The 12313-nt window shown below is 44.8% G+C and overlaps 1 protein-coding gene across 2 annotated transcripts in view; it reads left to right on the top strand.

The window, feature by feature from the left end:
• Positions 1-12313, top strand: part of LOC119974469 (RNA polymerase II elongation factor ELL) — a 125406-nt gene that overhangs the window by 73062 nt on the left and 40031 nt on the right. For both annotated transcript variants that reach the window (XM_038813385.1, XM_038813384.1), the window contains exons 4-5: positions 1797-1960; positions 4767-5032. In XM_038813385.1, the coding sequence (XP_038669313.1) occupies positions 1797-1960; positions 4767-5032 (430 nt within the window). The remainder of the gene's footprint in view (positions 1-1796; positions 1961-4766; positions 5033-12313) is intronic.

The following is a 12313-nucleotide window of genomic DNA, read 5'->3' as shown; positions in this document are numbered from 1 at the left end:
TCCTTTGCTCATTGGATATGATAATTCAAAGGAATGCAAGATATCTGCTTTTTTCACCCCTTCTATCAGCAAGTTTCTCTTCTTGCCCCCCCCAACCACACACACACACACACACACACACACCTCAACTTACTCACCCTCACTTAACAGATTCTTGGAATGATTGATGATAGAAGGTGGCAGTTTCCCCGTGAAGGAAATGCACTTAAGAACCACACCATGGTCATGTTGAAGTCTTCTACTCGAGCTTCATTGCGTGCTGGGGGCAGGACACCCAGCTCAAGCTGCTAAGTCTAGTTATGCCATATGCAATATCCTGTGGTTAGGTGGCTTTGCCATGTTCCCTGAACTTGGTCTGCAAACCAGAGACCTAGGACGCCACCCTCATACTTAACAACAGTGCTCTCCCTAATGCAGGGAGCTGCCCCCATGCTGATACACATGGTAGCTCCAAAGGGAGAAAAACATCTTTCAACATATAAATGAGCTCTCGTCACCTATCTCGTCACCAAACAGCACCTCGTATTTGGCTTTAAAATGTATGTTTTCCCCCCATTACGTTATTCCAGCTGAATCCCTGATTTCAATTTTTGAAGCACTTCTGGAGTACCTTTGCCAGGGTTCCATCCGCCCCATGTTTATAATCTATTTAAACAGCTGTGAGTTAAAATATATTTTTTTAACTGTGAGTTTTTCACATGTTCTTCATTCTTAATAACACAAATGAGTAAGCAGAGTTGCATTTGCCTAAAATAAAGGGAGCACTTAAGATTTTCATAGAATTTACAGTGTAGAAGGAGGCCATTTAGCCCATCGAGTCTGCACCAGCTGTTGGAAAGAGCACCCTACCCAAGGTCAACAACTCCACCCTATCCCCATAACCCAGTAACCCCACCCAACACTAAGGGCAATTCTGGACACTAAGGGCAATTTATCATGGCCAATCCACCTAACCTGCACATCTTTGGACTGTGGGAGGAAACTGGAGCACCCGGATGAAACCCACACACACACGGGGAGTATGTGCAGACTCCACACAGACAGTGACCCAAGCCGGAATCGAACCTGGGACCCTGGAGCTGTGAAGCGATTGTGCTATCCACAATGCTACCGTGCTGCTACCGATGCTATGAACTGGCAATTCTAAAGTTAACATTCGTGCACATAATTATCTGGTTGATGTATACGACTGCCTGTTTAAATGTGGACATTTTAATGATGGAGTCTATGTCCAAATTCATGCGGAATGCTTAGAAACTGAGGAAAGCGTTGTGCCCCTTCAGATCACAACTTATTAGACTTAAATTTGCTTCTCAGCAAGTCAGTAGACATTTTTAATTTGAAGATTTCTTTTGTTTTTCTCACAAAGAACAGTTTATTTATTAATTATTTTTATTTGAAGGGCTGATGATCTGCAGGTAGTGACGGTAGACCCACTGGATAGGAATATCTTTAAGGCACAAAGGCCCAACCATTGCATAAGTCAATGCATTATTTGTATGTGAGAATTACAGAGTGAACATCAGAGAACAAGAACAACCATACCAGACGATAGGTAATCTCATATTAGATCAGATTAAAATACAATTACAACACTTCGGAATATATCTATTTCTGATGATGTGGTTTTGTGTGTGCATGTGTGTCCAAATTATTTTTAAAAGTGGCATTGTATACATTTTTTCATTTTTATTAAAGGTTTAACAGAAGAAAAGAGTATTTTGGATAGGATCAATACTTGTTGAAGGATGTGTTGCTGAGTCTTGGTTTTGTTCTGCTTTTGTCGTTTAAACCAGTTTTGAAAGAGACCAACTTGATTGCCTGGGGAGTATTCAAGATAAAATCACAGTCTGTGCCACTGATGACTCTTACAAGATGACTCGAGAACGAATGTCACAAGTAGAGAAGGAGTCATGGAGTCGAACAACTATAGAAATTAAACCAGAGTCGTCATGTCAAGGTATAAATACCACACTAACGAAATGATAGTCTGCACTTATTCAATTCTTGATTCAACAAAATGTACCAAACTCGTATCAGATAGCTAATCTAATAATTTGTTTCCTGCAGAAATATACTTTGTGATGCTTATGGTTTGTTACTGAATCTCTAACTTGGCAAGTTTATTGAAAACAAAATTGTGCCTGGACACAAAAATGCAGCTCTTGCGTCTTTGCCCCAAAATTCATATGTCGGTTGTCACTGCTGATACATATTTCGTCATTTATTTAATTGGAATTACGTTTAGAAATGGATGAATGTGCACCTAATTCAACATTGTCAATGTATTTTCAGAATAAATATTTCAGAATGACTAAAGCAGCACGGTAGCATTGGGGTTAGCACAATTGCTTCACAGCTCCAGGGTCCCAGGTTCGATTCCCGGCTTGGGTCACTGTCTGTGCGGAGTCTGCACGTTCTCCCCATGCGTGGATTTCCTCCGGGTGCTCCGGTTTCCTCCCACAGTCCAAAGATGTGCAGGTTAGGTGGATTGGCCATACGAAAAATTGCCCTTAGTGTCTAAAATTGCCCTTAGTGTTGGGTGGGGTTACTGGGTTACGGGGATAGGGTGGGGGTGTGGGTTTGGGTAGGGTGCTCTTTCCAAGAGCTGGTGCAGACTCGATGGGCCAAATGGCCTCCTTCTGCACTCTAAATGCTATAAAGAGCTGATAACATTTTATTTATTCAACCTGCACATTGGTGCTTCTGCAACTTAATTCTGGTAACTGGATAGAAAAGGGGCAAAGTGGTCTCTTAATAACCTATATATAACATACATTCCTGCAATTATGATAACGTAATTGTTCTACTTTCCATTGAATGGCAAATGCTGCATGCTTCAGGAGCGATCTCCAGTTAGTTTACTGAACAGTTACAGCACAAATTAAGTAAGAAGTCTTACAACACCAGGTTAAAGTCACTAGCTTTCGGAGCACTGCTCCTTCCTCAAGGAGTAGTGCTCCGAAAGCTAGTGATTTAAAACAAACCTGTTGGACTTTAACCTGGTGTTGTAAGACTTCTTACTGTGCTCACCCCTGTCCAACGTCCGCATCTCCACATCAGCACAAATTAAAGCAACGAACACAATTGTAGGTGATATGAGGATTTAGGTGCTGAATTTAATTTCTCATGAACTATATTGAATATGACGTGTTTTTAGTCTAGCAACTGGTTATGTTTAAACCCATAATAATAGATAATACTGACTAGGAGTACTATGTCGTGCATACATTTATATCTGCACCTATTCCTCTTAATTTATATTTTTTCAGCGAAATAATTAGGGGTAGAATGCATGACTTTGAAACCTGCTGTCGTACTACGTTCAAATTCAAATATTTTTAAACAATTAAGATATGAAATGTAAATCATTAACCGTCAACTCCATTTTAAATACCAACTTAAAATATGTTTGTAGTTCAATACAAGTTCTATGTTTCTGTTCTGAATGTGAAAACATTACTTTGAATCCTTAAATATTTCCTGCCGTTGAATGATTACAAAAACAAGTCATACCTTAACTTGTCTTTGAATTAGTGTTTCTACTCTGTAAAAATCAGTCTCTTGTAAAACTCGACCATGTGATTTTTGGCATTAAAAAAAGATACGTTTTCGCTCTTCAAGTAAGAGTGAACCCTAGCTTTAAGGGAGCAAAGTCCCAAAATTTCACAACCAAAGGGTTATGTGGGGTTGGGGAGAGGGAAGCCATGCTTTATTAATAATAATAATAATAATAATAATAATCTTTATTGTCACAAGTAGGCTTACATTAACACTGCAGTGAAGCCACTGTGAAAAGCCCCCAGTCGCCACAGTCCGGCGCCTGTTCGGGTACACAGAGGGAGAATTTAGAATGTCCAAATTACCTAATAGCACGTCTTTCAGGACAAAACCGGAGCACCCAGAGGAAATCCACGCAGACACAGGGAGAACGTGCAGACTCCACACAGACAGTGACCCAAGCCGGGAATCGAACCTGGGATCCTGGAGTTGTGAAGCAACAGTGCTACCCACTGTGCTACCGTGCTTGGGCTAAAACTGGAAAGGTGATAGTGAAACTCTCCAAATGCTACTCAATGCGGGTAATGATTGCAAAAATAACTCCTCGTCTTAAAAATTACAAAGAGGTAATTATAATGATGAGTTAGTAGCTGACATAAACGTTGATTTATTTTCATTTTAGACAGGGAGGGAATATTGACTGGAACTTTGCATAGTACAATAATACAAGGTGGGCTGACTGATGTATCATTCAAAAACTAGTAAATGAAGGATATTTTTATAAAATACACAAGATATGTAATTACAGACTGGTGTTATTTTTGCAGCAGCATATGGTTAGGAATATTGAGCAGTGGGTCAGGCCTTTAGGTTTATTGACCAGATGTCAGCGCACTTTTATAATGAGTTTAAAAACTATTTAAAATATTTTCGCCGTACCTCAGCTTCCTAGTTACTATTGGTCACCCTATCCATTCATTATAGCAAAACCCAAACACATGTCAATCCCTCAAAATATTACCCATTCAAAAATCAACACATTGACCGTTGGCCTAAAGTATTGGACTCAAAAATTCAACTTTTACATCAGCATGTGCGGTCAATCTTATATTGTAATTATTTGTGGTGCATCAGTCAATTCAGTAGCTTGCTGATTCATTGCAGCCTACTGTAATCTTCCCTTTATATAAAGAAGGCCTTGTTAATCTTTTTTTTGGTTATCGAGCATGTTTATCATGTGTTTAAAATCCAGCTTTGCTTCCTAGGTCTGCGAAAGTCAGTCCATAGTCGGAAGCAGGCCGCAAGCCAAGCTGCTGATGGCATTCCGCTAAGAAAACATTCTCCAACCATGAATCCATGCTTTGGGATGAAGAAAACCTACGCCAACACGGTTACCCAAAGGGCTCTGAAAGATCGTGTCATCCACCTTTTGGCTTTGAAGCCATATAAAAAGCCTGAACTTATTCTCTGGTTGGAGAGAGAGAAAGCTAATCCAAAGGACAAAGCTGATCTGTCATTTGTATTGGACCAGGTGAGATAAACAAAGAGTGAATTTGTATAGCGCCTTTCCCGGCCTCAAGATGAACCAAAGCCAATTACATTTTTTGAAGTATAGTCACTATTGTAACATAGGGAAATGAGATAGCTAATGTGCGCACATTAATGTCATGCAAAACGGCGTTGGGATGGACGAGTTAATCTACTTTGGGAATGTTGACTGAGGAAGAAATATTTGCCAGGGCACCAAAAGGATCTGCTGGTCGTCTTGCAGTTGTGCCATGAAATCTTGTAAATCCACCTGAGAGAGCTGACTGTGCTTCAATTTAATGTCTCATTGAAACGACAGGAGCTCTCTCTGACTATGTTTGAAGCCATTATCTTCTCGCTCAGACAAAAGCGCTACCACTGAACCGCACTGGAAATTTGATGTTGGAAGCCATTATAATCTAAATGATGTCCAGTGAAAAGAGTAAGCCGCTCTAGCTGACTTATAGGCCAGGATTTAGCAGTCATATTAGGTGCAGGTGCAAATCCCGTAATTGCTGCTAAACCTCATGAAAGGCCAAAAATGGGATTTGCACTGGTGAAATTTTGAAATGCAATCTTCCCAGGCCCTTCCCAATGACACAATCAGGTTCACACCCAGGGAGGCTGGCTGTTTCCAGGTTCTGGAGGCCAATGGGTCAGGGAACATACTGGTGTTTTCCACCTGTGGCACGAACCTGACTGTCTCTCTCTCGAGCGCTCATTCTCTTTCTCAAGCGCTCATTCTCTCTCTCGTTCTCGTTCTCTCTCATTCACTCACTCTCTCGCTCTCTCACACTCAAGCTCTTTTTCTCTCAAGCTCTCTCTCTCTCATATCCCTTACAAGTAACCAAGCGGTATTGGTATGGAATCAGTGGAACTGACTTCTTCTTAGTATAGCGCTAGAGGAGCACAGATTTCAGCAACAAAGGATACCCCGGGAAGACCCACTGACAAGAGAGCAGGGTGCTGCAGAGCAGACTCGGACCAGAGGCTGCATGAGCCGTACAGGTGGCACGAAGAAGATAGAGGGTGTATAGGACCAAAGTGGCAAACATGGAGCTGTCAGACAACATGTGCCATAGGAGACTCCGCCTCACCATGGAGACTGTGCAGTACTTGTGCCACAACCTTGCTGACTTGGCACTATGTGGCAGCACAGGACACCCACTCCCTGTGCCCATGAAGGGCACTGCAGCCCTCAACGTTTTAAATAATGGGACATTCCAGGGCTCCACCTGTGGCATCCTACAGGCATCCACCCATAGTGCTCTCTATGCAAGGGCTTTGGTCTTTTAATTTTGACCTGGACCTTCCCCAGCAAGAGAGGGCTACATGATTCGACACCATAGCTGAACTACCACAGATACAGGAGGTGATTGACTGTACCCATGTCGCTCTACACGCCCTGAGTCATCATGGAGTCTTCTTCATAAACAGAAAGGGGGTCCACTCTCTCAATGAGCAGCTGGTGAGTGACCACCAAATGCGATTCATGCACGTTTTCCGGGGAGCGTGCATGATAGTTAGATCTTAAGGCTATCGCAGTTCCCTGGCATTCTCGAAGGTTACCCTAGGCTGCAGGGATGGCTTGCAGGGGATAAGGGATATCCCCTGAGGAAAGTGGTTCATCGGCCTTTTGAAGAAACTTTTCCGCTGCCTCGACAGTGGTGGGGCCCTCCAGTACAGCCCCCAGACGGTCTCTCACATAGTGGTGGTCTGCTGTGCTCTGCAGCGGGGCGATGGCCCTCATGAGGAACAACTGGCAAAGTGTCACATATCCTCGGATGAGGAGGATGTTAAGGAGAGATTTGAGGAAGAGCAGGATATGGAGGCTAAGAGGGAGTGAGGGTGTGCAGGGAGGATGAGTGACGTCCTCATCGCCTCCCACTTCGTGGAGTTGGACCAGCATGTTGTCCAACAGCGCAACAAGGCCCCCCTCCCTGCAAAAGGATATCGTAACCACTCTGTGAACGATATCTCATCAGGGTGCTGGGCCTGGGGAGTCCTTGATTGCCTGATGCCCAGTTTATGCAGGAGGGTGATGACAACTTGCGGCGAGGAATGGTCTGTGATGCTCCTCAGCTATTGCTAATGTCTGACTCCTGTCTGTTTGCTGCTGGCATGCTGACTCCCCGACTCACGAGTGAGATTCAGCCCCACTTCCATTGTCCCTTAGCTCTAGATGGGGATTAGGGGCGAGAGTCTAGGGTTCACCGAATTATCCCTGAGTCATATCACTGCGAATGAAATATTTGCAATGAGTGGGTCTAACTGGCTGCCTGACATTGAGCACCAGTGAAAAGAACTGTGTGCAGATGGTGGTAGCGCCATGCCACTGATTAAAGATCATCAGGCGTTAAGGTGGTGAAGAACGATAATACTTAATTCAGTGATGTGCAGATGTTACAAGTGGTAATGACTTCCCCCAACGAACTGTTCCTAACTTTACCCATGCCCATGCTGTGCCCCTACAATTCCTTGCACTTGCGAACCCTCTCACTATGTCTGGGTATATCCCCAGAATGTGCATCAGAGGTGGAGGCGGCCTGCTGCCTTCCATGCCCTATTGCCCAAATTCCCTTGGCGGGCGTCCTCTGGAGGGCCCTGGCCTACTTTCAGATGGCACTGGTGTTGCCTCAGGAAGGGTGGATTCAGATTGACTGGTTACTCCAATAATCTCCTGGGTGGAAGGCCCCCGGATGTGCTCCAGTGAATCCTCCTTCCAGCAGCTCATGGGCCCCTGGGATACTCCATGGGATGGAGGGGCAGCTGGAGTGAGCCCTAGAGGCCTGACATTGCCTGCACTATGCTGTTGAAGGCCTCAGTCTTGGTCCTCAGGGACTAAGCCATGCTTCAGAGGTCTCCTGTCATGGACCTGACCTCTTGCTCCAGACATTCCCCTGCGGATGTCACCCTTGCAGTGTTGGCCTGTGTGCAGCGCATCTCTGGCAACATCGTCTGCGGCAGAAGGCTTTGGGACTCCTCCATTTGACCTTGTATTCGCAGGGGTGTCGTTGACACCACCTCCTGGTATTCCCGGCTCTGTCTTTGCATCTCCATCTGCAACGTGTCCAATGTCATGGTACCTGGCTGGGCACAGCTGAGTCATGGGATCCAGCAGATGTCCCACTGTCGGATCACTGGGATGCTCCTGTCTCCACCTGATGTGCATCAGAAGCTGTGTGGTGCTCACAGATAGTGAGCTAGAAGCCTGCCTGGTGAGTGCACCCACAAAGGTGCCTCTACGATAGTGGATGGTGCGCGTGAAAGCTGTGACGCATCATCCATGTCCTTACCAGGATTTTCTCCGAGGTGATGTCGGGCTGGACGGTGGGGCACTGCTGGTTACTGTGCCAGGCTCTTTGGTTGATGTTCCTACAAGGCAAGGGACATGGTTTTAGTTTGTGGCCTGGTCAAGGATTTGGACTACAGAGAACTCACTTGAGACTGGCCATCGGGATGATGGTGCAGTGGCTTCTCACTTTTCTCTCGCAGATCCACCTTGCGCTCAGCGCAGGCCTGCTCCTGCTCCTCAACTGTGCCTTCTATGCCCTCTCCTTGTATGTAGTCAGGATCCTCAGTTCAGGCATCCCACCGCTCATTTTCTCACTTGTAGCAGTTGTGGGTGAGCTTCTCGTGCAGGAACACAAATGGGATAATGTGAGTTTGACGACTGGCAGGTCAGAAGTCAATAGTGCCTCCATGTGTGGGCACTGTGCCTAAGCAAGGAGGGGTTCTGATGAGGCATGCAAGGGGGTGGTTTGAAGATGCCGGTGGGAGATTTGGTCCTGGGGCCTTGCGAGGTGATCACGTGTGATCAAGGTGACATTCTGGGGGTGATGGAAGGGTTGACTACAAAGAGGGGCCAAGGAGCACTCATCCTGGCTCATCGGAGTTGGCCATTCATCTTTTTACTGCACTGCACACCCGTCCTCTTGTTCAGGCTGCTGGCGCTGACCAATGCTGCTACCTTCTCCCAGGCGAGATTTTACACATTGCTCGAGGGTCTCCTGCCCGCCCGATGGTATATTGTAACCCGCCGCTCCTCCATGGTACCCAGCAAATGGCTGAGGGCCCGCTCCGTAAATCTAGGAGCTGGTTTCCTAGATGCCATCCTTCTGGCTTGGATAAGAGCAAGTGCTGTGGACATTTAAATGTAGCTTCATTGATGTGCACAGATGACTCCTGGCTGGGGGGGGCCAGACGCTTCGTTCCTCAGACGTGGTGTTTTGTAATAATTTAGAACATAGAACATAGAACACTACAGCGCAGTACGGGCCCTTCGGCCCTCGATGTTGCACCGACCTGTGAAACCATCTGAAGCCTATCTGACCTACACTATTCCATTTTCATCCATATGTCTATCCAGTGACCACTTAAATGCCCTTAAAGTTGGCGAGTCTACTACTATTGCAGGCAGGGCGTTCCACACCCCTACTACTCTCTGAGTAAAGAAACTGCCTCTGACATCTGTCCTATATCTATCACCCCTCAATTTAAAGCTATGTCCCCTCGTGTTGGTCATCACCATCCGAGGAAAAAGACTCTCACTGTCCACCCTATCTAACCCTCTGACTATCTTATATGTCTCTATTAAGTCACCTCTCAGCCTTCTCCTCTCTAACGAAAACAACCTCAATTCCCTGAGCCTTTCCTCGTAAGACCTTCCCTCCATACCAGGCAACATCCTAGTAAATCTCCTCTGAACCCTTTCCAAAGCTTCCACATCCTTCCTATAATGTGGTGACCAGAACTGCACGCAGTACTCCAGGTGTGGCCGCACCAGAGTTATGTACAGCTGCAGCATGACCTTGTGGTTCCGAAACTCAATCCCCCTGCTTATAAAGGCTAGCACACCATATGCCTTCTTAACAGCCCTATTAACCTGGGTGGCAACTTTCAGGGATTTATGTACCTGGATGCCGAGATCTCTCTGTTCATCTACACTACCAAGAATCTTGCCATTAGCCCAGTACTTTGCATTCCTGTTACTCCTTCCAAAGTGAACCACCTCACACTTTTCCGCATTGAACTCCATCTGCCACCTCTCAGCCCAGCTCTGCAGCTTATCTATGTCCCTCTGTATCCTATAACATCCTTCAGCACTATCCACAACTCCACCGACCTTCGTGTCATCTGCAAATTTACTAACCCATCCTTCTACACCCTCTTCCAGGTCATTTATAAAAATGACAAACAGCAGTGGCCCTAAAACAGATCCTTGCGGTACACCACTTGTATCTGAACTCCAGGATGAACATTTGCCATCAACCACCACCCTCTGTCTTCTTTCAGCTAGCCAATTACTGATCCAAACCGCTAAATCACCTTCCATTCCATACTTCCTTATTTTCTGCAATAGCCTACCGTGGGGAACCTTATCAAACGCCTTACTGAAATCCATATACACCACATCAACTGCTTTACCCTGATCCACCTGTTTGGTCACCTTCTCAAAAAACTCAATAAGGTTTGTGAGACATGACCTACCCTTCACAAAACCGTGTTGAGTATCGCTAATCAACTTGTTCTTTTCAAGATGATTATAAACCCTATCTCTTATAACCTTTTCCAACATTTTACCCACAACTGAAGTAAGGCTCACAGGTCTATAATTACCAGGGTTGTCTCTACTCCCCTTCTTGAACAAGGGGACAACATTTGCTATCCTCCAGTCTTCCGGCACTATTCCTGTCGACAAAGACGACATAAAGATCAAGGACAAAGGCTCTGCAATCTCCTCCCTGGCTTCCCAGAGAATCCTAGGATAAATCCCATCTGGCCCAGGGGACTTATCTATTTTGACATTTTCTAAAATTGCTAACACCTCCTCCTTTTGAACCTCAATTCCATCTAGCCTGGTCGACTGAACCTGAGTGTTCTCCTCGACAACATTGTCTTTCTCCAGTGTAAACACTGACGAAAAATATCCATTTAATGCTTCCCCTATCTCCTCTGATTCCACACACAACTTTCCACTACTATCCTTGATTGGCCCTAATCTTACTCTAGTCATTCTTTTGTTCCTGATATACCTATAGAAAGCTTTAGGGTTTTCCTTGATCCTATCCGCCAACGACTTTTCGTGTCCTCTCCTCGCTCTTCTTAACTCTCCCTTTAGGTCTTTCCTGGCTAACTTGTAACTCTCAAGTGCCCTAACTGAGCCTTCATGTCTCATCCTAACATAAGCCTTCTTCTTCCTCTTGACAAGTGCTTCAACTTCCTTAGTAAACCACGGTTCCCTTGCTCGACAACTTCCTCCCTGCCTGACAGGTACATACTTATCAAGGACACGCAGTAGCTGTTCCTTGAAAAAGCTCCACATTTCGATTGTACCCATCCCCTGCAGTTTCCTTCCCCATCCTATACATCCTAAATCTTGCCGAATAGCATCATAATTGCCTTTCCCCCAGCTATAATTCTTGCCTTGCGGTATATACCTATCCCTGCCCATTGCTAAAGTAAACATAACCGAGTTGTGATCACTATCACCAAAGTGCTCACCTACATCTAAATCTAACACCTGGCCGGGTTCATTACCCAGTACCAAATCCAATGTGGCCTCGCCCCTTGTTGGCCTGTCTACATACTGTGTCAGAAAACCCTCCTGCACACACTGCACAAAAACTGACCCATCTATAGTACTCGAACTATAGTATTTCCAGTCAATATTTGGAAAGTTAAAGTCCCCCATAACAACTACCCTGTTACTCTCGCTCCTGTCAAGAATCATCTTTGCAATCCTTTCCTCTACATCTCGAACTATTCGGAGGTCTATAGACAACTCCCAACAGGGTGACCTCTCCTCTACTGTTCCTAACCTCGGCCCATACTGCCTTTTAATTCCCATTTTAAAAAATTATTCCTTACTATGAATCTAAATATTGCACTTCTAATAAGATTCCGTGTCAGTGTTTAAGTTGCATAATTTCTGCATCAAAATTTAAGACAAATTTTAGTAGCTTCGCACATTAATCTATTTAGTGCTGCATTTTTTGGAATTCACAATTTTGAAAACAAAAAATTCACAAGTTACAGAAGCCAGATGGAATGATCATCTGAGTCAAGCATCCATTTACTTTAGTATGAATTTACAATACACTGGGGATAATCATGAGTTGGTTTTGCAGGATTGTGGAAGTGGGAGGATATATTCTTTGGTGTTAAGGATGTTCCATCAAATCCTACGATAGAAATGAAACCATACTCTCACTTTTCAAATAGAAGACATCGTACAGCTCTGGCCTCAATTTCAACATAAGACCAAGACTTAATGAAATGTTCT

This window comes from Scyliorhinus canicula, chromosome 12, assembly GCF_902713615.1.
Source record: "Scyliorhinus canicula chromosome 12, sScyCan1.1, whole genome shotgun sequence".
Taxonomy (NCBI): Eukaryota; Metazoa; Chordata; class Chondrichthyes; order Carcharhiniformes; family Scyliorhinidae; genus Scyliorhinus; species Scyliorhinus canicula.
This window is presented reverse-complemented; position numbering and strand designations above follow the sequence as displayed.